Source organism: Girardinichthys multiradiatus, chromosome 14 (assembly GCF_021462225.1).
Source record: "Girardinichthys multiradiatus isolate DD_20200921_A chromosome 14, DD_fGirMul_XY1, whole genome shotgun sequence".
Classification (NCBI taxonomy): domain Eukaryota; kingdom Metazoa; phylum Chordata; class Actinopteri; order Cyprinodontiformes; family Goodeidae; genus Girardinichthys; species Girardinichthys multiradiatus.
Window position 1 is genome coordinate 44,375,300 of NC_061807.1, and position 26,545 is coordinate 44,401,844.

The 26,545-nt window shown below is 40.6% G+C and overlaps 3 protein-coding genes across 15 annotated transcripts in view; 2 read left to right on the plus strand and 1 right to left on the minus strand.

The window, feature by feature from the left end:
• The window catches only part of rtn3 (reticulon 3), a 31,026-nt gene extending 24,434 nt beyond the window's left edge, over nt 1–6,592 (minus strand). The window contains exon 1 of one of the 3 annotated variants that reach the window (XM_047385546.1): nt 6,287–6,592. In XM_047385546.1, the coding sequence (XP_047241502.1) occupies nt 6,287–6,371 (85 nt within the window). In that variant the 5' untranslated portion in view covers nt 6,372–6,592. The remainder of the gene's footprint in view (nt 1–6,286) is intronic. The other 2 variants (XM_047385547.1, XM_047385548.1) reach the window with 2 other exon arrangements.
• A 684-nt stretch (nt 6,593–7,276) lies between these two features.
• Nucleotides 7,277–19,647, plus strand: men1 (multiple endocrine neoplasia I). 3 transcript variants are annotated; one of them, XM_047384973.1, is made up of 11 exons: nt 7,277–7,426; nt 10,074–10,613; nt 11,170–11,378; nt 11,833–11,961; nt 13,219–13,259; nt 13,346–13,433; nt 15,243–15,379; nt 17,950–18,091; nt 18,212–18,385; nt 18,464–18,658; nt 18,770–19,647. In XM_047384973.1, the coding sequence occupies exons 2-11, from the start codon at nt 10,178–10,180 to the stop codon at nt 18,983–18,985; spliced, it is 1,767 nt and encodes a 588-aa protein (XP_047240929.1). In that variant the 5' UTR covers nt 7,277–7,426; nt 10,074–10,177; the 3' UTR covers nt 18,986–19,647. The 3 variants fall into 3 exon arrangements, with proteins under 3 accessions (XP_047240929.1, XP_047240930.1, XP_047240928.1); XM_047384974.1 differs by having other exon boundaries at nt 18,773–19,647; XM_047384972.1 differs by having other exon boundaries at nt 18,464–19,647.
• A 4,634-nt stretch (nt 19,648–24,281) lies between these two features.
• map4k2 (mitogen-activated protein kinase kinase kinase kinase 2) overlaps nt 24,282–26,545 on the plus strand; it is a 75,914-nt gene continuing 73,650 nt past the window's right edge. For 8 of the 9 annotated variants that reach the window (XM_047385714.1, XM_047385719.1, XM_047385716.1 and 5 more), the window contains exon 1: nt 24,283–24,556. In XM_047385714.1, coding sequence (XP_047241670.1) covers nt 24,464–24,556 — 93 coding nt within the window. In that variant the 5' untranslated portion in view covers nt 24,283–24,463. Of the gene's footprint in view, nt 24,557–26,545 lie in introns of all 9 variants that reach the window. The other variant, XM_047385718.1, reaches the window with a different exon arrangement.

A 26,545-nucleotide genomic window follows, 5' to 3' on the forward strand; every position in this document is an offset into this window, starting at 1 on the left:
TAAATAAAGGAACATTTTAGATCATTGCTGGAATGTGATCAACAAGTCCAACTAAATGTTGTGAAGAACTGTGAGAGTCTTACACAGCATCACATCAGGAATTACTCATGATATCGACCACATTTCTATTTTCTACTAGCTTTACCCCTTTGATTATGACCGTTCATCCAATAGGGATCTGCTGCTGGTTCTTTACAAACTGCACAGTTCTATGGTAAGTCCATTATGGAAAACTAGCATTTAGCAGCCAGCATTGTTATTGGGGCTTTGGCATCCACAGCCTACGATATGAATAAAAAGGATAGTCCTGACATGCCTGTTTTCCTACCATGCTTCTTTGCTGTACGGTCCATCCCTGAGGGCTATTCGATTGCCTTCGTAACCTCAGTGACGTGATGTGAACCAGCATGGACTGGAGAGAGGAGGGTCAGCTCAGCAACACAAAGACATGGAGGTGCTGGTTCATTAACCAGCATGATGGTTAATTATAAAATTTAAGTAACAAGGGTGAGTACATGGGAAACTTTGAGTAGGACGACAGAACTGAGAGACATAGCTCAAAAACTTCCATCAATAAATTTTTGTGTGACACTGTTTCTCTTATCCACATATGCAAAAGAGAGGACCTAATTAAGCAGAACTACAGATCTCTACATGGCATCAGAGTTTCAGTAATACAAGAATTTGTTTAAAGGAGCTCTAAGATAAATGGTTTTCAACATAATACAGCAACAAACAACCCATATGATGTTATATAGTTTGAGAAATCAGGGCCTCAATAGGAAGTGTGCCACTTCCTTGGTGACCGCCTCACTCATCTGTGCATGTCAAAAACTAGATCAGCTGGAGACTAGTATAAAAGACACTTATCTGGTAAGGTCCAAGTCATACATAACACACCACACCAATGTCTCTGGCAAAGGAACAGAAGTGCTGTAAAGTAATACAAACAACGTAGAACAACTAATTAACTAATTCCCACCATTTGAAGGCTTCTGGACAGATCAATGTTGAACAAATGTGCATATTCAGTCCAATTTAATTCAGTTTATTTATATACCACCAAGTCATAACACATGTTGTCTCAAGACACTTTACAAAGTCAATTCAATGGAATCATACAGATTTTGTGTCGGGTTCATACATTCCAATTAATCCTTAAACAGTTACAACACAAAAATGTGAATATCGTGAAAAAGTTCAATAGATTTTGTCACTCATTTCAGAAACTAAGTCATAAATAGATTCATTACACAGAGCGATTTATTTCCACCTTTTTTTCTTTTAATTATAATGATTATGGCTTGTAGATAATGAAAACCCAAAATTCAGTGTCTCAGAAAATTAGAATATTACATAAGAAGGGCTGCACGGTGGCGCAGTTGGTAGCACTGTTGCCTAGGTGATCAGCCTATGGTTCTGCTGAGGAAGTCTGGGTTGCTTTAAGGGTGAATGCGACCTTATGTTATCCCTGTTGCTGGGTTCCCTCTTTCTATCACTTTTCCTTCCACTCAACTTTCACCGAATGTGCTTGGTTACAGCTCACAACCAGCTTCTTTAACAAAGACGATTTATGGCTTAACCTCCTTGTGAAGGAGGTCATCACTGTACAGGTCATAATATGGCCATTACATAACATCTATACATTAAAAATGAATTTTCTTGTGTGTTATGTAATATTCAAATTTTCTGAGATACTGAATTTTGGGATTTCATTATCTGTAAGCCATAATCAAACACTGAAAAATAAAGACTTGCATGCATGCAGAAAGTGAAACTCAGATATGAGTTTCACTTTCTCGAATGCATGACAACAAATATTTTTCACCATATTGCTTTTTTGTTTTTAGATGTTCTTGTAACATTCCTAATTGTATAATTCAATACTTTACTCTCAATTAAGCCATTAATGAGTAATTTAATTTTTCCATGTGCATTTAATTGCTTTGATTTGAGTGTCATTTTTCCCCAAAAACCTCATGCCAAAAGTATTAGGTCACACATCCACATCATTGAATTCAGCCGTTTCCATCACCTCCATGGCTATGGGTATAAAACAATCCAGCACCTAGTCATACAGACTGCTGCTACAAGCATCTGTGAAAGAACAGGTCGCTCTTATGAGCTCAATGATTTCTATTATGGTTCTGTCATGACATAAATATTCCAAAGTCAACTATTAGTGGTATTATAACAAACAACAGCAACTCAGCCGAGGGAAAAAGATGAGGGCCGTTATAAAACGCAAGATTCATCCAAATAACATGAGTTATAGTGGTTGTAACGCTCAGGGCTTCCCTTACATAAACACAAATATGGGCAGTTTTACAGTAAAATATGGTGCAGTAACTGAAGGGGCAGGTTTTAAAGGAAAGCAAAAAAAATAGGTCTTCAGTTATAGACATTTCCATTTAACCTCAGATCCATCACTCCACAGAGCAGGGTGATAGGGCACAGGAGGAAAAAGCAAAGCCACACCTTTGCATCTAGCACAAGTGAGAATGAAAGCACAGAATTCATTGAAGACTGAAAATGTTGTGTAATGAAACATTACAGGTTAGAATTTATAGAGGTTATGCATGAAAATGTAGGCCAATATCAATGTTGCTGTTATGGCCTATTTTCCAAACCTTTGACACTTTGGTAAAAAAAAAACACACCACTGACATTGCCGCTCTGCTTCAGGAAAAACACCTCCCAATCCTGCGTTGCAGCACTATAACTGTTACATGCCTCCTCCAGAAACACACACACAAACAGCAAAACATGGAAATAAATAGCAGCCCGGTATTGCTAATGGGACCGATATGTTAAAAAGTGACTAACATCGGCAGATACCGATGTTAATGGCAGTATACTGCGCAACCCTAGAAAAAAATTGAAACATCCCCAACATTGAGGAGGGACTCTGTAATAGACTGTACAAACAGTTTCTGTAATACTTCAAAGCGATATGTTTAGAAACTGAAAACAAAACTAAGACAAAGGAACACAAACCTGTTACTTTGTATAAAACCAAGGAACTGGCAGGTATGTTCAAATCAGTAGTCTGTTCTGACAATTGGGACAAAAATTGCAATTTCACTATATTTTGGTGAACTGCAGACTACGTTGACCATTGCTACATGCCATGTGAATTGTTTCTTGGGCTGCACAGTGGCCCAGTTGATCACACTGTTGCCTTGCAGTAAGAAGGTCCTGGCTTTAATTCCCAACCAGAGCCATTTTGCTTTGACTTTGCATGTTCTCCCCGTGCATGTGGGGATTCTCTCCGGGTACTCCAGCTTCCTTATACAGTCCAGAAACATGCATGTTGGCTTAACTGGTCTCTCTGAATTGCCCTTAGATATGAGTTTATGCATGCAGGGTTGTGATGCGTGTCTTTGTATTACACTGTGATGGACTGGCGTTCGATCCAGGGTTTACCCCACCTCTTCTTCAATGCTTAATGAAGACAGGCACCAACTATCATGGGCAGCACTGTTATTTATGTTAATGTATATTCCATTCATAAATGTCAGTATGAACCTGCCTACATAAACCAGAATGTCGAATTCATTCTGAGTTGAATAAAAATCAATGGTATGTCCCGTTGTTTTGGTCCAACTACACAAGTTTCGCCAAGGCTGAAGACCCTTCTTGCTTGTCATTCTATTTATTACATTTTAGTCTATTCTGTTACAGAAAATATTGGACTGCACTGACATATTGGTTGTTGACCAGACTCCATTTTTTAAACGTGATCAGCCCTGACCAGTACCCAGCCAATTTGAAACTCAAAAGTCAGGTTTTTTTTGCTGATCAGTGAACACATTGAAACACTCCGTATGATGAAGACTCAAAGTTACCCCTTTTCAGAATCAGTAATGTATTTAAAACGAAGACAGAAGAAGCACGGAAGGAGTAGGACATTATTATACAGGAACCTGTATGTCGACAGTGAGCAAGCGCACAAGAGCTAAAGAGAGATTCATCAGATAACAGGAAAGTGAAGTTGAATACAACAAAAGGTCATCAGTTTTCTCCTTTTATTCATTCAATCCATCATGGAACATGCCAAATTTGGAAAAGCTATTAGTCTTTTGGAAGTCTCAGAGGTAAAGGCAATGATCTGCATGTTCTGGGGAATACACACAGCCTGTTTCGGTAAATCTAGCCATACTAATTGAGAATATAATTTGCTTAGGACCCAACCTACTGTTAAAATTGATCGGGTCTGTCTGACAAAAACCTACATTAAGCATTAAGGCTGCCTGAATCATTGTATCCCCAATGCAAACGTTTTGAAGTTATATTATTAGCTGCCTGTTTTCTAAAATAAATATAAAACTTGGTGTTGTTTTGTTTCTTTTTTGCATACTTTGTATCACAATTTGTACACCTAAATCGATGCTGTTGACAATTAGTGTGGTTACATTTGCATCTCAGTCTAGCAATGTGGAGGAGCCACCTCAACTGGCTCCTCCACATTGAGAGGAGCCAGTTGAGGTGGCTCCAGCATCTATACCGGATGCCTCCTGGAACACCTCAATCAGGAGGTGTTCCCACTGAGAGGAGGCCCAGGTGACGGCCCAGGACACGCTGGAGGGACTATTTCTCTCGGCTGGCCTGGGAACGCCTTGGGCTCCTCCTCCTGGAGGAGGTGTCTGGGGAGAGGGAACTGTGGGTGTCTCTACTGAGTCTGCTGCCCCCGCGTCCCGGTCCTGGATGAAGCTGAAAGCGAAGAGTACATTTGCATCTCCTTGATTTCAAGAAGTTGCATCCCTGAGGGTTTGATCTTCCTTACACTTAAAAGACCAAATTGAGAAGAAGCAAGTCATCATATGCCACACCCTTCTTTATCTCTCTGGCAGCCAAACAGTGATGTGCTGAAACTCTTAAATGTCCAGACCGCTTGATCAACACTTTTAAATATCTCACAGCTGGACCTGAGGTGTGCAGTTTAAATCAGAAATCTCAGCAAATGCATACAACAGTGATGGCGAAGCAGCCACTCCCACGTACACAATGAGCTGTCAATCCGTGCCAGAGAAACAGATCCTCCGTTTTAAACGGACTCCTCTAGGCGGTGTGACCTGAACATAGCTCATACCTTACAACTGGAAATGAAGAAGGTAAAAAGATTTACTCCTCTGAGTAGAAGAACGCAAACAGGAGAACCGACAATGCGCCTTTAAGGGGGTCCTCCCTTCACAGGCAGTTGCTCAGTAACAATACATCTGCAGTGCAGAGCAGCGCGACAAACCTTATTGTACAAACTGGAAAGTTCTTTCTTAACCCATGCACCAACAACCTGCACAGCGAAATATGACGCAAACGTGTAATCTCACGTATTGAGATACATATTCCATATCGGCTACTGTCAAATAAACCAAGCGTCGTTTATTTTCCTCAAATCTCTTATTTTGTGTCTGACGCCAGCCTCCTGAGGTGCTGGGATCAGCAGGCTCTGCCAACCCACAGCCAGGGCGTCGTAATACAAGTCTACAATGTGGAGGTAGAATATAGACTCATATGAAATGGTTAACTCCAATATCCGCCATTGAAAGTGCGACATAAAAGAGAGAACTGGGTGAGGGGTTTCCCTGTAAAAACGACGACGGGGCGTAAGTTTGAAGGCCAAAGCTCCAGCCTATACTGAAGATGGCATCCGATTCGTAGATTCTCATTTGATAAAAGTAAAGGGCTATTCCACTGCTTTTAGAGAATCAGAAGCAGCTTCAGTTTAAAATGTAAAAGAAGCACAGCTGAACTGAATTAGAGTACCCTAATCCGAAATCATCTAAAAGCACAGTCCGTAAAATTTGAAAGTTACTATTTGGTTCTTAACGTTGTTCCTAATTAAACTTGGACTTGGGTTGGGGAATTAGCGGCACTGCATTAGCCCGTAAAGAATGTATTCATTTGCTTGTATTGTAGCGTGAAAAAATAACTGACTCAATATGGTTTGATAGCCAAATAAAAAAATCTGTTGGGCAGTTATTGAAGCTACGAATGAATCGGATGCTAACTTCGGGGTCGGAATCATACACAACACGAGTCGGATGAGCAGATATGTTAACAATCACTAGTGTTCCTCACGGTTCTGAACGGCAGCTTAAAATAAACACGAAGACAAGAAGAGATGCGTTTTATGTTGAAGAGTCAACGCTGATTTTGATGTTATTCAAGAAAGTCAAACACAAGCATGTCAAGAAACACATTCAGTTGAGCTGAATTTAAATAGTTAATCATACGTCAAGATTAAAATGCAGCAAGTTAACATGAATTGTAAGTCAGGTCTTACCGGACATCTTTGACTCTTTGGCAGCAGAATTCTGTCCATCGGCAAAACCTTGCGACGATGATATCTGGGAGGACTGAGTATCCATTTTACTGAAGCTCAACAAACAAGCAGAACCGTGGCAATGAAATGTCTGTCGTTTAAACTAAAATGTGACGCTTCGTGTCCTTTTTCATGTATGTGTGACTTCTCCCCAAGAGCGGGTCTCGGCTCCGCACCTCACCACAACGTCTGAGGAAAGAGCGGAGAGCTAGAAGGGAACAAGGCAGAGGCAGATTATGGAGGAGGGGTAAAAAAACATGTCGGTCGAGATGCATTCATGGTCTCCCATTAAACTCCACCGTACCATGTGTGGATTTTAGCACAGCGAGTTCTATGTTGGAACGCAGACAGACGTAACGCTTAAGATTGTAATAATTACTGTAACGTTTGTGCTTACAGTTAATCAGGTTTGAGATGCAATCTAGAAACTCTTTAGATTTATCGATTTCTTTAAGTCTGAAATGTTCGACACCACTGAAAGGCAGCAGAGAGAATATTCCTGAAGAAGATAGTCACATAAAAGAAATCCATAATAACGGGATTTATAAAGAACAACCTGCTCTGAATAAAATCGGTTTTTGTATTTCAGACAGACTACACTACACATTTTAACTTAATATCAAATTATTGCCTTTTGATATTAGTACATAAAAAGCATTTTAGCTGCTGGTATTAGGGTTTATATTTTATTTGAATGGAAAAAAATGATTTTTAACAGCCATGGTAATGTGAATTATATACTAAATTGCGTATGTTTTAATGTAAGTCTGTTACCCATTATGTAATGCTTACCTTTGTTCTATTTTGGAGCAATTTATGTCATACTAGCCCCATGCTGCCCCCAACTGAGTGCTCTTATTATCTGTTTTGAAAAACTACATTTCCCAACATAGGTACGGCCTAAGATTTACAAACAGTGGGATGGGCCGTGTCACGGTGCATTTACTTGTCATCGCGAGCTCCGTGTTGTAATGAGATCTGCTAAGATTCGCCAACGTCATGAGTCATACGCACTCCGAGTCATTTTCGGGCAGACTGAAGTGCGCGGTAAAAGAAGAGGGACACAAACAAAAACATGTGGCTTCCTCTGTGAGAATATGGGTAAGTAATGTCTTAAAACAGAGGTAATACTGGCAGCTGATAATAACTCAGCGTAACTCAATATAGCGGCACAGTGCGATGATGTATTTTACCAAATGGTGAGGAGAATGCGAGTGATCCATAAGATTAGTTTAGCTAACTAGCAGCCTGGTAGCTTGTTAGCGGGTTTTGAGCCGTGTAGCCACTGTTTGTCCAGCTGCTATCAGACTTTAAAAAAATAAATATTCACTTCCTGGTTCGGACTGTTGTTGTACTTAATCTACTTACTGAAAGAAGAATTTTTAAATAAAAAAAGAAAGAAAAACAAAGCTTAACAGTGATCAATGACTCTAACCAGTAAAGTTAGCTAGTTAGCCAGCGTCAGTCGGCTAGTCGTCTGGTAAACACATTTAGCCAATTAATTACTTTAGTCTGTGCTGAATGTTCCCATGCACCCTTTGTAACCCGGATAGGTTGTGGTAGATGAATTTGTCACCACTAAACTAAATAGGTTTTGTTTCGCGCTTAGTGGTTGAGTGTAGTGGTGGGGGTGCCCCGCCCACCACTACACTGTTACATCTACATCCAGCAGCATTCATAGATCCTAGGTTATATTGGGCTGTGATCCATACCAAATCATTTCATTTTGTTGTATGGTGGTGGTAGCCTTGTTCTGTAGTATTTAAAAAGAGGCCAGTATATTTTTCAACAAGGTGTTTCCATTCCAGCACTGCGACTGGACAAAGACTCTATTGGTCTTTCTCTAAAAAGTTACATAACTTTATTTTCTTTATATGCATATTAACATCCTAATAAGCGACCATTAACGATGAAGTCAGATTAGTTAAAAAACATTTTTTTTATATGCAAACCTGAGTTAAGACCTAAATCTCTGACCAAAACCAGTTTTGACTTCCTGCTTATTTCTGTTCAGTCTTTTAGGATAGAGATGCAGCAATCTGTTGCCCAGAGAGGAGTACGGCAATGAATGAATGAGGCAAAACTTGCATCAGAACTCTCTATTTTTGGGTTAAAATACAAGTGCTTTCATACAATTTTCTTTAAAAACCGAGTATGCTTTGATGCATAAATCCGAATGATCTTGTAATTTCCTTTAGTTTCTGTTGGATTCCAAACTGCTTTACTGTTTAAAATAGTTTTTCCTGTTTGGAGACTAAGCTAACTGAAGTATCCATTGTGTCTGTAAGTTTTTTAATACAGGGCATGTCCTGTTTAGGGTTCCTACACAATCTGAAGACTGTGGAATTTTATTTTAGATAAGAATGGAAAAATAATATAAAATATTTGAAAAAAATGTATTTGTTCTCCTTCCATTTCCTCATGCTTTACCTATCCATCTTATCGCAGTTCTGAATTTTGCAGATTCTTTTCGATTGCATTTTTGATCTCAGTTCTTTTCATATATTTTCAATTGGATCAGAGTCAGATGATTGACTGGGCCATTCTAGCACTTTTACTTTTTTCTGAAACCAGTTGAGGCAGCGGAAGAGTAATTGCCTTGCAATCAGAAGGTTGTGGGTTCGATTCCAGCTTCCTCCTGCCATATGTCGATGTGCCCCTGGGCAAGGCACTTAACCTCAAGTTGCCCACCGATCTGCGTATTGGTGTATGAATGTGTGAGTGTGATTGGGTGAATGTGGCTCTAGTGTAACGCGCTTTGAGCGGTCTGTATGACTGGAAAGGCGCTATATAAGTTCAGTCCATTTACCATTTAGTTAAGAGTTTCCTTGGCTTTGAGGGACAAATTTCTTCAAACTGTAGCTACTATTTCCAGGTCTTTCTGAAAATCTTTCTGAGGGCTATTTGGTTCTTGGACAGTTCTTTTGAGTATTCATTTGACTCCTCTTTCAGAGATCATACCAGGGGCCCCTGGCTCCAACAGCGCTCACCGGAACATTCAGCAGTTTTGCAGTGCAGCTGAAACCTTTCAAATGAACGTTTTCAGACAGTAAGGTGTTTCTGAAGGTGTTTTTGCCTCTGCTGATTGTACCTCTCTGTGTAATGAGAAACTTTTAATATCAACACCAGTTGATATTAAAATCGACTGCTAGTGATTTGCACATAGCAGCAGAATGAGGCTAAATACTGATATATTTTAGTAGTTGATGATGATAGATTTCAGCAAGTTTCTTGGCTTTTGCACATCCTTTTCTTCAATACTTATTTCCTGTACCATTCCACTTTATTAGACTTTATAACTTTATTTATGGAGTAATTTGCTTTGCTTTCTTTGCATGTGTGGTTTACTTGGGCTGCTACTGACATCTGCTGTGAATTTCATGCCAGCAGAAATAGTATAAATATATTTCCTGAGAAGAATGGTGAAATACTGTAGTGGTGTGTTAGTAGCTTATAATTACGTAGCACGAGGTGTGATAAACACGTGTAGATCATGGAATGAAAGTATGATCTGAAAGGGAAATGACTGCGAACCCACATTTATGTTCATAAACACTGATGATGATTTTTTTTCATTATAGTTGCTATTTAAAATAAAAGCTTATAGCTATGAGCAAACGTTCCATTGTCAGTATGAGCTAAAGGTCTTTTATGCAGCAGAGACAGTGAGCATTTGAAAAAGAACATGGTTTAGTTCTTATTTTCTGTGTAAAAATGTTCAGTCTTTTTCTTTGTTTTCCTTCTGCAGGGTCGCTGTGAGATGATGATGTGGATTGACCTGACTTCTTTGTAATATTCGTACAGCAAAAGAGAAGACATTGATTTGAGTTTTGACTGGAAGCGGATATCGCCATGGGTCTGCACTCAGCACAGAAGAAGTACTTTCCTCTCAGGGGCATAGACGGTGTGGTTCAGCTGTTCGATGCTGAGCTCCGCAGGTCCGAGCCAGACCTAGCTCTTCTCTCGCTGGTACTGGGCTTTGTTGAGCACTTTCTGGCTGTGAACAGGGTCATACCCATAAATGTTCCAGGGGTCCGGTTTGAGCCGTTGGAGCCAGACTGTCCCACATCTTGCTTCCCCACTGTGGAGCTGGGAATGATTTCTGCACTGTACGAACGCTTTACAGCTCAGATCCGCGGGGCGGTGGACCTTTCCCAGTTTCGTAGAACTACTGGTGGGTCCAGCAGAGAGCTGGTGAAGAAAGTGTCTGATGTTATCTGGAACAGCCTCAGTCGATCTTATTTCAAGGACCGGGCTCACATCCAGTCCCTGTTCAGCCTCATCACAGGTAAAAACTTTAAAGTTAAATCCAAAGAGGAATCTCTTTGGGGATGTATTCTGGTGTGAAAAAAACCATTTCTTTCTCTAATTCAATCAAGTTTCAATCATTTCACAATAATGCATAATGTAATGTGTAAGAAAGAACATTTTCTATCAAAAGTCTTCTTTTATTTTCATAAATTTCAACTTTTCTAAGCACCTGAATTTTGGGTTTTTATCAGAGCCATGCTACAATACTCATTAACTAAAAGAAATGCCTTAAGTAGGTCACTGTGTATTTCACTTTCACTTTTGAATTGAATTACTGAAATAAATTAGCCTTCAAGTTTATTCTATTGATGCTAACACACGTACTGTATGTGGCTATAGAATATTGATAGGCACAAAAATAGATTGGCTGGAAAAATGAAATTTAATCCACATGCCACATTTGAATTCTGTGACGGACATTTGTTCCTCTTCATTCATTCAATTTCGAACTCTGTTTACCTTTTATATCACAAATTCACATTGCATTTGTTGTGATTTAATTGATCAAAGTCATTATTATTTATTTGACCCAGGTACTAAACTGGACAGCTCAGGAGTGGCTTTTGCTGTGGTGGCGGCCTGTCAGGTTCTGGGCCTGAAGGACGTCCACCTGGCGCTCTCAGAGGACCATGCCTGGGTCATATTTGGGAAAAATGGTGAGGAGACGGCAGAGGTCACCTGGCATGGGAAGGGAAACGAGGACCGCAGAGGTCAGACAGTCGCAGCTGGAGTCAATGAGAAGGTTAGTCCCAACTCTAAGTCAGTGGGGTTAGAAAGACAGACAATGTTTTAAATATAGAAGATATAATGATGCAGATATGCATCACCTCTAGAAGCATCTGCTTTTGTACGCAAGTTTTGATTAGAACGTGAAAAGTTTGTTGCCTACTTGTTTAGAAGGTTGAAGAATACATGTAAAACTGATTTGAATCAAATTTGCAGACAGCCCTTAATGCTCCCCTCAGACCATGGCTGACTACCTCTAAATACATTTTAACTTCAAATAGATCTTTGCAAACTTTTTCAGACATGTTATTTAAAACATTTATGGAAGTGTTATAAGTGGATGAACACAAGTTCTATTAAGATGAGTTTGCTTATTTCAGTGAGTTTTTACTCCTCAGGGAAACTGAAACATATGAACTTTGTCCAGTGCTTCTATGTTCACATCACTGCACTATCCCTGCTTCTGTCAGAGCTGGCTGTACCTGAAGGGGTCCTACATGAAGTGTGACAGAAACATGGAGGTGGCCTTCATGGTCTGTGCCATCAATCCTTCTCTTGATTTGCACACTGACAGCTCAGAGCTCCTGCAGCTACAACAGGTGAGCACCACCACTTTTAAACTGTCAATGACTAAATGTCAGTTTTGTAACACAGCGCCTACTAGGGGTTTCAAAATAATTAATATTTGGATATAATCAATACCAAAAAAGTAAATTTTCAAAGATACTGCTAAGGAGCGTTTCCAGCTGTTTACTACCTTGAGCATCTTTAATCTGCTCTACTTTGAAAACCACAAAATTTCAAACCCTTCAAATCTGGACTACATTATTGTACAGAATCTTTTAAACTCAGTTTGTGATTTGTGCAACCTTGATTAGATTTGTAAAAGGGTGATTTTAGTACTTTTTTTGCCTCTGGACCACACTAGAACTGGTCCAAGTTCAGTTGTTTCCAACTAGTGCAGACTGTACCCAATTGGAAATTGTGTGTACAATTTTGCAACAAATCATGTAGTGTGAAGTACTTAACTGGACAGCTGGCTGAACGGTGAGTAGTAAAAGTAAAAAACTCCAAAAACCAAATCTGCACAAGTTCTTTTAGATCATGGCAGACGGATGAAAGATCCAGTCTCAGTCGTTGGTCTCAGAAACACTTCGTATTTCCTTTAAATCCAAAGACTGTTGGTGGAGTTTGACTTGTTTTAGCTTGCAGCACTGACTGTGGGGTGATTAGACACAAGCCAATAACTTTGCATGTCTGAAGCTGGATAACATTCTGCACAAACTGTGAATGGAGGAGCTTCCTGCTTGCCCTCTGCTCAATGTAAACTGGAGGAGTTTTGAGATCATTTGAAAAACGTGTCTGTATTTAAAACCTTTGTTGCCAAGTCTTAACAATAAGCATGTCCCAAGGTAGGTTAAAACAACAAAATAAAGAGAGAAGTGTGAAGTAGTGAGGGATCATTTCCCTGGCTTTAAGCTCCTTTAAACACTCTGTCGGTATTAGTTTTGGTTTGTCAGCCATGATGGAACTAAGATTTATTGTAACATTTGCATACAATGTCTGAAAATCTTTGCCTTGAAATGCATAACCTTTGGAGACTCATTTGCCATTCTGTCTAAAACAAAATTAAGCCATAGAATCAAACATCCCTTAATAACATTGATTTAAAATTTTTGCCAAGGGTCTCATTTTTTTAGCTCCTTCTTGCTTTGGTTTCTAACAAAAAACATGTATTATTTTAATCCATAGCAGTATTATATTGAGTATTGTAACTCAGTAAAACTAAATGGAACTCTGAAACTACTCTGATCAGAGAAATGACATTGTCCTTTATTTTTTATTTTATGACACAGAAACTTCTTTGGTTGCTGTATGATCGAGGTGACCTGGACAGGTGAGTCTGAAATAGCATAAAAAGAACATGCTTGCTTTTCCTGCAGTTTAGTTTTTCTTATACTCCTTCCCTGTGTGTGGCTGCAGATATCCTATGGCAATGGGGACTCTAGCTGACCTTGAGGATCAAGATCCAATACCAGATAAGGAGAGCCCCCTGCAAATTCATCTCAAGGTACATTCTGAAGTGTCCCTACATTCAGTTCAATTCAAAAATATTTTTGAATAAAAATATAAAAAATACTATTAATCACAAAGGAAAATGTATTGTTGTAGCTCATATTATGCAGGTTTTTATAAAGAGCTGTTGTAGAGGCTGACGGCTGTAGGCAGGAAGGATTTCTTGTAGTGGTCTGTCTTACAACTGATCTGAAGAAGCCTCTGACTGAAGACACTCTGTTGTTGTAGGACAGTCCTGTGAAGAAGATGCTCAATAATGTTCTTTTATGAAGAATCCTTCCTTGCACAATGATTCCTTGAGGTTCTAGTGGAGTCCCCAGAACAGAGCCAGCCTTCTTGATTAGCAGCTCTGAAGGTGCTACCCCAAAAGATGATGGCAGATTGAAGAGGTGCTGCAGGATCCCACAGAGCTGCTCGGCACAGGCCTGGGCTGACATCATCTGGATCTGGAGCCTTATTCCAGTTGAGTCTCTCCAGTTGTCTCTTCACCTGACTTCTTGAGACTCACAGATGGAAGGGGGAGGAAAAGGGAGCTTCAACATCTTCTGATTTGTTGAAGACAAACATGTTGAAACGGAAGGGTCCATGGCTGAGGTGGAAGATAAAACATTTGAGGTGTTACTGGACAGCTGTGGGTCAAAGGAAGTTGGAATGTCTGTTTGGCTGTGAGCAGAAGAGGAGAATGCGAAGCTTGTTTCTGAACTGAACCTGTTGAAGAATGTGTTCAGTTCATTGGCTCTGTCCAGACCTCCATCGGTCTGATCATCCTTCTGCTTGAAGCCTGTGATCTTCTTCATCCCTGACCACACATCTCTGATATTGTTTTGCTGGAACTTGTTCTCCAGCTTCTTCTTGTACACATCCTTGCTGTCTCTTATCTTGACTTTAAGTTGCTTCTGTATAATCCTCAATAATTCTCTGTCTCCCTCTCTGAAGGCTCTTTTTCTTGTTATACCAGGTCCTTCAGGTCACTGGTGATCCAAGGTTTGTTATTGAGGAAGCATCTCACGGTTCTGGTGGGGATGATGTTATCCACACAGAAGTTTATATAGATGGTCACATACTCAGTCATGGCATTGATGTCTTCTCCATCGTGGCTGGCACAGTGCCGGCCTCGATGCAACCTCGCAGGGCTTCTTCAGCTTCCTGTGACCATCTTCTAATTGTTTTCTTTATTACAGGTTGCTTTTGAACAAGGGTTTCATAATCAGACCAGAGAAAAACAAGATTGTGATCTGATTTGCTCAGAGGAGGCCTTGCTTTAGAGATGTACAAGTCCTTCATGAATAAAACAAATTCAACGTTTTGTTTTCTCTGGTAGAGCACCTGATGAACTGTTGAAACAGTGTAGCAGAAAGCGGCAATACCAGATATTGCCACAAATGCATTGGTGTTGTGTCTTCCAAGCAGACTGTTGTGCAACACATGCAGTGTCGGCAACAGCTGATGGTGGAATGTAAGCCATTGCCAAAATAACATAGGTAAACATAGGTGAGCGTTGTGAAAAATCCCTGGAAATGCATGTGGAATATTCTGGCATTACGGACTTTACAGGAGTTACTTCTGTTTTTCTGTTGGCTAAAATCTTGCTCTTGCTAAATAGAAAGTTGGGTTTGTTGTTCTATTGATTGGTCTTTCAGTGGTTAGAACGCAATACTAAATCAACAGATTACTGTTCTTTTTCCATACCTAGCTAACTAATACCCATCAGAAGTTAAATGAAGATTTGTTAGGATTTAAAATTCCAGCATTATCCCATTTTTCCTTTCTAATGATGTACTGTGTTTGTGTGGTTCTTTTTCAGGCTGTTGGTTCTGCTCAGAAGTTCTACAACAATGAGCACATCTACCCCTACATGTATCTGGCTGGTTTCCACTACAGACACAGGAATGTGCAGGATGCTCTGAAGGCCTGGGCTAAGGCAGCGCAGGTCATGCAAGAGTGAGTTCACACCATAAGGATAGTTTTAGATTATTTCAGAGAAACAAACATGTCATTCTGAATAATTAAAAACTAAGTGTGTGAGGTATTACCATTAGAATGCAATTAATAAATAAATACCTACCCATCTATATCAAAACACAAACTAAAGTCATAGTTTCTCAAGGCATATATATTTATACTAGCTGTGTTCCACAGTGCACTGCTGTTTGTATGAAATCCTCATATGTCAAGGTCCAGGTAGGATTAATGACACATGGATGCTGACTAGCCAATCCCAGCCTATCCGCAATGTGGCTCAGATAAATCTGGCAGCTAGAAACAGTTGTCTTTTATGGTTATGCTATCACCAGCAACATTTCTGACATGAATGAACACAAAGAAATGACTAAACTTACTAAAAGACATAAATGAAAACCTGAAGCATAGTTCATCATACAAATATTGTGTCGTTTGTGTCATTTTAACGCCTTGATTGAGAAACCCATCTATTTACCTTTCACATAGTAGAAAGGATTAGGTTCTGTCTCTGTCTGGTACACCCAGACTCATATCAACTCATCATGCTGCAGAACACCAAATGAAACTAAATGTGTGTGTTCCTGAGAACTGTCCTGGTGACCAGAACCCCTGCACTGGTGGGTTTCACTCACTAAATGTGGCTCTAGATGCTGGTGTAACTCCATAAGGTCATGCCTTGGAAGACCACCACCCATCTCTCCATTAATAATTAGTTCAACCATAAATCACCCTCTCCTCTGGAGATTGGGAGAGGTCCTTTTAACTAAGACAGAATTGCTGTTGTTTTGATAACTGTCAGCTTTTATTCAGAGAAGTAACTCATCTAGCATATTCCAATTAGCATTATTTCCATTCAATTATTCTGGGTTTTTGTCCCCTCTCTGCTGTGCTCAGATATGCATGGTTCAAACTGCTATTGTTATATTTTGGTTCAGTTGATCACTAGTTAGCAGCAGCACATTTTTTTTGGGTTCTTTATGGAAGAACCCATTGTTGCAGATTGATAGGCAGCATTGTTTTAAAGAAACTGTCTTGTAAAAAAGGCCTTGAGGAAGCCGAGCTGTTTCTGGGATTTGGGTCCTGGCTGCCTGTGATGTTCTCTTCAGAATGATGCAGGACCAGTTTCTTACTGCACCTTAAAGTGGAAGCAGTCATTTACACCTGAAGCTGCTGTCTGAAAGCCTCTGAAATGTTTTAGTACTTAAGGCTTTGTAGTTTGTTTTAATGACTCTTACTGGAACCTTGTTGACATCCATTGTGGTTGATTGTAGCAGTCCCCTGGAGGCGTGTTAGCTGTCTGTTATCTGTAATAATGTCACCTCTTTGTTTTGACATTAGCAGCTTCTTGATGGCGACTACTGTGTAGCTCCTGTAGGAACCAGACAGCAGCTAGCTTTTCTGACTCTGAATACCAGACCATTTATCAGCTTTGTTATTTAAAGTCCCTTCATCAGGATCATCTTCTCTGAGGTGTGTTGTTACTAATGATAAATGCTTTATCGATGGCTTGTTAGGTTTTTTTTTCAGGGGTGTGTGGTTATTTTGGAATAGACTCAGAGTGTTTCTTTTGGGCGTGTTCTGTAATTCTCAGGAATGTGTGTATACACATTGTCCGAAGTATTTCCTTCTCTGGTGGATCTGTAAACAAATGACTGGAATTGTGTTGGTACAGTAATGACATCCAGTTATTTACAGCATCTATGTGAAATGCCATGAGCTGCTTTTTATTTCTGCTATTTAGGCCTTCATGAAGCCATGACTGCATCTTTTAAAATGTGCATGCTAGTAAATATACACAGCAAACACATGAAATAATAATAGTGATAATGAAATAGTGAGATAATAAGAAAAGCCTCAGTAGTCTTTTATTTCCTCCCAGTGAACACTGGGTGGCAGTAACAGTACACCTATTTGTCCTGCAGATTGCTATAGTTCTAACAAAGATATTCAGTATGTTCACCGCTGCCTTTTCAAACAGAATGTGTAAAGCAATGGTATGTATCACCTGAGGGTAATGTGGCTAAAATAGTCCTTTGTGGTGATTAAATGTTATTAACCTGCTCATAACAAAGCCTAGACTGTTGAGACTCCTGGTGACGCGTTGCCTCAAAAGGTTTTGTGATCCAGGAAATGTTCAGCTTGACATCCTCACACTCCCGTTCATGAGCTGTGACTATTAATACCAACACGCACATTCCTTCCCAGTCTATCAGCTTCCTTTTCCTGCTTTCCCATTGTTCCTCTGTTTCAGCTCACCTCACTCCACAATCACAAGGAAATATGTGCATGTGTTTAGAAATTGGCCTTTTTGGTAGGGTCCAGATCTTGTCAAATATGGACTGGACTTTTATGTTTGTTTACGCAGCATGGTCCAGAGAGACAGTTCTGATCAGCATGGCCCCCTTCTAAGTCCGTCCTCTAATCCCACATAAATATTTCTTTTATATTGTTATTGGCACCTGTCGGGAACAATTGACATCTTTCATGTCTTCCTAGCACAACTTTGACTTCTTCGCAGATCTACTAAAGCACTTTTCCTGCTCTTGCAGCTATAACTATTTCCGTGAGGATGAGGAGATCTACAAGGAGTTCTTCGACATTGCAAATGATGTTATCCCCACTCTGCTGAAGGAGACGGCTACTGCTGAGAGTCCTGGGGAGGATGGAGATGGGGGGGAAGGGGCTGACAAGGTGAGCACTCATTACTGAATGGAAGATTTAAAGTCAAATTTAACTAAGGATAAACATTCATGTTTTCTATTTAACCCACACCTGTTAGTTGGATTACTGTGAACATCTATGTTCTTTCAGGAGAACGCCAAGCAGGGGACAGCTGTCTCTGCACTCCAGGACCCAGAATGCTTTGCTCACCTGCTTCGTTTTTATGATGGCATCTGTAAGTGGGAGGAGGGAAGTCCCACTCCAGTTCTTCATGTGGGCTGGGCCACATACCTGGTCCAGTCTCTGAGCCGCTTTGATGCTCAGGTGAGAAAATGAGCTTTGAACATTAAATTTGTACTGGTTGATGCTTTGGAACTAAAAATGCCTTCTTTGGTTTGAAAGGTTCGTCAGAAAGTGTCGATCATCACCAAAGAACCTGAGTGCCAGGATGATGACGACCAGTCGAGTGAGGATCTTCGGGAGGGCCGCAGGCGGGGCCCAAGGAGGGAGTCCAAGCTGGATGATCAGAGCCTATCTCCTCCTACTGCTCCCACCTCACCACCCACCCAGCAACCAGCAGCAGCTCAGCCCAAGAAGGTGGGAGATGGAGCTGTCCGCCGTCGCTCCTCCCAGTGTCTGCGGGCTGGAGAAATGGAAGGAACACCCAAGTCCCCCAGCTCAGACTCTGTCTCCTCTCTTTTATCCCAGCAGCTGGCATCGCCCTGCCCGGCCGGCCCTGTGGTCATCTTTCAGAGTGAGAAGATGAAGGGGATGAAGGAGCTGCTGTGTGCAGCCAAGGTGAACTCCAGCGCCATCAAACTGCAGCTAACTGCCCAGTCCCAGGTCCAGATGAAGAGGCAGAAGAGCACCCCTGCAGGGGATTATTCTATGTCCTTCATGAAGCGCCAGCGCAAGTCACTGTAGACATGCTGATTGTTCAGGAGAGTGTAAGGAATACTGTGAAAAACCAGAGAGACACTTGTTTTTGTTTTCATGTAGTTACCATCTCAGTTTACATTCTTTGTTCTGAGCAATACATTTGACTTGCACAGATGATAAGGTAAACATCAAATATCAAAAGAAGTGAACATTTTATTTTGTTTTAATTTAAGAAGTGAAGGTAGGAAAGGTGGCTGATTTGATAGCTTTTAAGCAGTCACTCATTAGTTTGTATTTTAACTGACAGCCAGCTGCGCACTTGTGGAACTTCTCATTGATTTGTATGTAGAAGCCAAAGTGACGGAGAACATCAATGTCAAAAACTCACTCAAAGAAGAACACGTAAATGACTGAAGTCTTGGAAGTGATTAATTTAGGATAGTTACTGTGTAACATTGTCCACTCAGCTCTACTGACAGCTTCTTTCTTGCTAGCTCTATGTTGCCTTACTTTGTGTTGGTTTTTAAGTAGGTGGCCTTTAGTTTGAACGCCTGAGTTCAGTCTGATTACTTTCATTTGAGAAGCTTGGAGAGACCATGCACTGTTTTGATGGAGCCCCACTGGGTTACCCTGCCACATCGATTTGCTTGATGACTTGTGGTTCTTTTTCTTGTATCTGCAAGTAATAAAGGCCTAATAAAAAACAATCTGTCATGATTTTCATAAATCCTGCTTAAAGTTGCACTTTGCTTAAATGGTTTTGTTGTCTCATTGTTAAAACACGCACTAAATTAGCACCTAAAACTATTCAACCTCTCCTGCTTAAAAGGTTTATTGGCAAAATATACAAACCAACAAGTGTTTGCAATTAACACATCAAACAAGTCTTAAGAATTATTCAGCCATGTCTTGTCTTCATGACAAGCATCTCCAGTACTGACCTCAGGTAAGCATGATCCATGACCAGACATCAGCTCCTAAGCAGTTTTTTCTGAGGACTCTTCGCTCACTCAAGGGGAAAGGCCTCCAGTTCATAAATATTTTTGGGTTTGTTTGCTACAGCTGCCTTTTTCTAACACCGTGAGAGATTTTTATTGAAGATCAAGTCACACAGTTCTCTATTATCTTCCTGAACTTCTTTTGAAGCCAAGTCTTGGTGGGCTTTGATAAACTCCTCGGAGCATTGTTCTGTTTGACGGTCTAGTGACCTCCTAGCTTCAGCTTCCTCACTGACAGCATGACATTTTCTCCCAGGATTTCCTGATACTTGAATGAAGCCATCTTGCCCTCCACTCACTGCATGTTTCCAGTGCCAGAGGAATTAAACCCAACCCATAGCATCACTAAGATGTCCCCATAGTGTAGACATAGTGTTTTCAGCATATGCTTTAGTGTTCATCCTGCAGACCTACAGCCGACCCCTCAGCCTGAAAAAATCCAGTTTTGCATCACAGAACCAGATCCCAAAATCCCTAAACATATTTGGCCTAACTAGATAGTTGTGAGCAAATTGGAGCTGGCTGTTCTCATGCCTTTGGATAAGCAGTGGTGTACATGTACAGTTCCTTCTCAAAATATTAGCATATTGTGATAAAGTTCATTATTTTCCATAATGTAATGATGAAAATGTAACATTCATATATTTTAGATTCATTGCACACTAACTGAAATATTTCAGGTCTTTTATTGTCTTAATACGGATGATTTTGGCATACAGTTCATGAAAACCCAAAATTCCTATCTCACAAAATTAGCATATCATTAAAAGGGTCTCTAAACGAGCTATGAACCTAATCATCTGAATCAACGAGTTAACTCTAAACACTTGCAAAAGATTCCTGAGGCCTTTAAAACTCCCAGCCTGGTTCATCACTCAAAACCCCAATCATGGGTAAGACTGCCGACCTGACTGCTGTCCAGAAGGCCACTATTGACACCCTCAAGCAAGAGGGTAAGACACAGAAATAAATTTCTGAACGAATAGGCTGTTCCCAGAGTGCTGTATCAAGGCACCTCAGTGGGAAGTCTGTGGGAAGGAAAAAGTGTGGCAGAAAACGCTGCACAACGAGAAGAGGTGACCGGACCCTGAGGAAGATTGTGGAGAAGGGCCGATTCCAGACTTTGGGGGACCTGCGGAAGCAGTGGACTGAGTCTGGAGTAGAAACATCCAGAGCCACCGTGCACAGGTGTGTGCAGGAAATGGGCTACAGGTGCCGCATTCCCCAGGTCAAGTCACTTTTGAACCAGAAACAGCGGCAGAAGCGCCTGACCTGGGCTACAGAGAAGCAGCACTGGACTGTTGCTCAGTGGTCCAAAGTACTTTTTTCGGATGAAAGCAAATTCTGCATGTCATTCGGAAATCAAGGTGCCAGAGTCTGGAGGAAGACTGGGGAGAAGGAAATGCCAAAATGCCAGAAGTCCAGTGTCAAGTACCCACAGTCAGTGATGGTCTGGGGTGCCGTGTCAGCTGCTGGTGTTGGTCCACTGTGTTTTATCAAGGGCAGGGTCAATGCAGCTAGCTATCAGGAGATTTTGGAGCACTTCATGCTTCCATCTACTGAAAAGCTTTATGGAGATGAAGATTTCATTTTTCAGCACGACCTGGCACCTGCTCACAGTGCCAAAACCACTGGTAAATGGTTTACTGACCATGGTATCACTGTGCTCAATTGGCCTGCCAACTCTCCTGACCTGAACCCCATAGAGAATCTGTGGGATATTGTGAAGAGAACGTTGAGAGACTCAAGACCCAACACTCTGGATGAGCTAAAGGCCGCTATCGAAGCATCCTGGGCCTCCATAAGACCTCAGCAGTGCCACAGGCTGATTGCCTCCATGCCACGCCGCATTGAAGCAGTCATTTCTGCAAAAGGATTCCTGACCAAGTATTGAGTGCATAACTGTACATGATTATTTGAAGGTTGACGTTTTTTGTATTAAAAACACTTTTCTTTTATTGGTCGGATGAAATATGCTAATTTTGTGAGATAGGAATTTGGGGTTTTCATGAGCTGTATGCCAAAATCATCCGTATTAAGACAATAAAAGACCTGAAATATTTCAGTTAGTGTGCAATAAATCTAAAATATATGAATATTAAATTTTCATCATTACATTATAGAAAATAATGAACTTTATCACAATATGCTAATATTTTGAGAAGGACCTGTAGGTGAACAGGTGTGGAGCCTGTAGCAAGTCAGTCGAGGATTTTTGATGACTTGCCTCCTCAGGGATCTGGTGGCAGCAGTTAGTAACCTCTTCTTTACGCCATGTCCAAGTGGTGCAGCCATTGTGTCTTTAAACTTGTGATCTATGCTTCTAGCCATCCAGCCGACTGTATCTCCAGGAAGATTCAGGGCCTTTGTTATGTTTTTGTACAAGGCGATGATCTATCGGAACCTTTTGGACAACTCTCCTGACTGAAGCATATTTCGAACATGCAATGAAATGTCGCACTCCAGATATCTGAGGTATTCTGTCCCAAACAGACTTAATGCAAATAATGATGCTCTTGTTATGTTGCATCAGGTGAGTCTGAGACAAGTCCTGATTAAGAAATGTGTGTTCTCATGAAGAATTCTGTTCAGAGGAACATTAAATCATTTAGAAACTGAAGAAATCATTGAAAGTAGGATTTAGAGTTGAACTTTGACATAACACTTGTAATATTTTATTTTAACTATTTCTGGTGTGATTAAGTTTACTGTAAACACCTGGAGAACTCTGAATTTGGCAACAGAATTCACTGTGGGGGTTCTACATTTACATTCTGTAAATAACTCAAAGATTAGTAGTATTAGTAAATGGTGTCGATGGAAAGTATTGAAAGGAAAACCCTGTAGCGATGGAATTCTGTAATTTAGTGATTAACCAGAGACACTAAGCTACAGCGCTGCTACATGACTCTATCAACAGGAATGTGACTCACAGGTTAGTTTGGATTTCTGTCAGCACCGTGAGAAGGAAAGACATTCTGCAAACACGGGTCTTGATCCAGAAACCAAGGATAGTACTGAGATTAACCTGTTTTCTGCAAGTGTTATGCAAACTAAGGGATGTCAGCGTTGCACTACAACAACGCACTGAACTTAGATTTTCCTTAAATATTCAAAAAGCAATCATTCTGTCCTTCCTTCTGTTTTGTTTGCTTACAGATAAATTTTATAAACTCACCATCAAATCCATTCAGTGCTATTTAATTTTATACTAAACAGCCTGCAACAAAACTGGACAGCCTTTCTCAGAGACCTATCATGGAATTAGATCATAGAAACACAAACAGATAATATAAAGAGTATGATCTTAACAGCAGTTCAGCTCTTTCACACCTGGGAAGTATTGTGGCTCTGCTTTGACATTCCTTAAGCTTGATGGCAGCAGTTCAAACATTTAATGGAGAAGGTGTGAAGAGTCTCAGACACTGTTCAGAGCTCTGTTTCTGCAGCAGCTTATAAACAGGTCCTACAGCACCGTCTTGGCTGCCGTTGTGGTAACTAACCTTGTCATAGACATAAATGTTCATGGCCATTACCTGGCCAAAAGTCAGCTGGGTCTAACAAAAAACATGACTTGGGGAAAAATGTGATCTCATGTTGCATGTAGTGGACCACTCCTGTTTTTTGGGTTGTGCAAACCCACAACCATGACCCCTATGAAAATCCATGAAGTACTGGTAATTGTGTCCATGAAGTGTTTTCTGAATCTGCTGACCCTTTGCCACTTATTTCACTGAATGTTGGATGCTTCAGGAACTGCCTGGAAAACCTCCAGAGCCTGATCTGCTTCTTCGCAACAGACCACTAACTTACCCACCACAGGTCCAAATCAGACCTTACTTTCTGGGTGTGTTTTATTTACTCAGTTCTTTATGTTCTTTTATTAGCTTCACTGTGAGGTGACTGTCTCACATTATACAAACTGAGATTGTACAAATGGATTTTGGCATAAAAATTCCTTTAGAAACCTAAAGAGGCCCAGCCCTAACCTGCTGTGCTGTGTGTACTCTCTGCGTGTTCTTCATATCCTGTAAATATCATGTTCATATCTTGAACGTCACTGGAACTGTGGTGCATTTATTACAATAATCCAGATTGACATAAAGAATTTTTAAACATGTACGTCATGAGACAAATGTAGTAAAATTATTCCTAGTTTTCCTCCATTCCAGAACTTTTCGCTAAGAAATCTTTTCGCTTCAGAAATCTGTGAGTAAAAGTGAGTAAAATGTGTTGATCTAAACACGGAAACTGACTCCCGCTTCATCTCCCTGTAGAGTCAGACGTTCGGATGAATTTTTTACAGCGCTGCTTCTGCTCATGCGTGCGTTGGTTCCTGTGCCTTTTAGGATGGGCTGCGCCTGCAGTTAGAAGTTTGAGCTTGAACTGAGCCAACGATAACATTTAGTCAGCTCCCATCACCCCGCCAGTCACCAACAGGATCTGGATCTGTTTTCTCCGTCGATCCCAGTTAGGATGTGTATATAGAAAGTGTCAGCCTGAGCTCCTACAGGTGTCACCCATCATGGACAGGATAGGGGTCTCTTTCCTGGACCCGCTGGAGGACTACGAGCTTATCCACCGGATTGGTTGCGGCACCTACGGAGATGTGTTCAAGGTAAATGTGTACGGTTCAGTTCGGCATGTTTTCGCCCAGGAGATGTTGCAAACTAAATGCCAGTGTGTTCGTTTATGTGAAAATGCTCACCATCTGTGCACAGCACGTACAGGAAGTTTTACTTCCTGACATGAGAGTGAAGCTGATTGTTTGGAGAGTATCAGAGAGACTACAGGGCTGCAGGAGACACTGAAGTTCTCCACCCTGGAGATAAAACTCTCTACCGACAGACCACAGACTTCCCTGAGCCGAGCTGTCCTCCTAGAACTGTGTGCTTGACCTTACTGTCTGTCTGCCCCTGATTTTACCTGCACACTGCTGACCTGTCGGCTTTAATCACAGTTGCTTGAACCCTGTTGAATTTTTTCCTACTGTTAAACTCTCTAAGGACATCATTTTATTTTGAAATACTGTTTTTGTGTTGAAACTGAAAGAGTCATTTCTTTATACTAAGCTACTTCTTATAAACCTTCAGAAAAATCAAATATTTTCCCCTGCCTTAGAAAATATGCTGCATATGTGTCAGTGTGTCTTTTCGCTGATCTGAGTGTCAGGATGCAAACATCCTGCTCTGTTAGCACACCCCACCACCTTCTGCATCCTGCAGATGCTGTGCAAGAATTTGCATTGTTTCATTTTTTTAACACATCACAGATTTCATGTCCAGTTGAGCAGCTTGGGTCCAAACAGGGAAAAAAAGGTCTGTCACCAATATATGCCATTAAAGCACTATATGGGCTGTAGTTTAGGGGCCATTTACTGTTACACCCATCAGTCACCGACCACCACTAAAAAAAATTCTGTAAAGTTTGTTTGAGTAGAGAATTGGACAAATTAAATTGTTTTACTAATAATCATTCAAAAAGTACAGATATTTGTGGAAGTGAACTGCCCAACAACCCCAGCTCCAATACAAGAGACTAAAGTGATAGCTTAGTAACCATTATAACATAACTACCAAACTATGAAAAGTTTTCTTTCTACAATAAAAGTACATGTTTTCATTGTTTCATCTTAAATTTTCATTTTGAACATTGGAAATCTTTTTAAATCATCTATTCTGAAACCAGACCAAATGTATTACTAAACACGTGTAGTTTTTAAGATCTATGATCTGTGTAAAAATTCACGAGTTTCTGGGGTAAACCTGGTAGTTTGGGACACCGAAGCAGCATTTCAGCCCGCTCATGCTTTGGGCCGGCTCTATTTGTCTCTGTAGTTGGTAGCATTTCATTTTATTTTTTGTATTTCTAAGCTCAAACATAAAGTTCAGTTCAACAGGGCTAAATCAGAATGAAAGTCAGCTGGAGAGGCATAAAGCAGAGCCCTACTGATACAGACTCATCCATGTCTTATGAAAGATTAGAGAGATTATAAATAGAAGTTAAAAAATGTCCATGCGCTGCCACTTAAAACTGTTTTATACCATTAGAGACACAGGAAAGTAACATTCTAAAGTAGCTGACTGGATTAGGACAATGAGTTCTTCTCGGATGACACACTGATTCTGGTTTGAAAAAGAAAATCAAGCAGCATGATTCGTTGGGTTTAAAATCAAATAACTTCCTGACCTTGTGCTTCATCCCAACCTCTCCCCCTGCCTGAATGGCTGATTCTGTCTCACATGACCACCAAAGACTGCTAAAAGCATCTAGTCAACTTATTATGCCCACAGCAAGGACCTTTTTAAAGTGTTATTTTATTTGATTTAGTTTGAGTTCGGTTTATTTAACGTGTGTATGCCTCGGCACCCGCATGTTCTCAACCTGCACTGCAGCCGTTTTTCCCACGAGACAAAGGAAATGAAGGGTTTTCAGATTGCAGCCAGTGGTTTGTTCAGTGCACACACTGGCAGGTGTTTAAAAGCTGAAACTGTTATTTTTAAAATAATTTCCTTTTGCGCTTCTCTTGTTAAAGCAGTTGTGTGCTGATACCGACTGAAATTAGCCTTATTTCATGTTTGAAAGAGAAGATTCTGTCATAATCTAA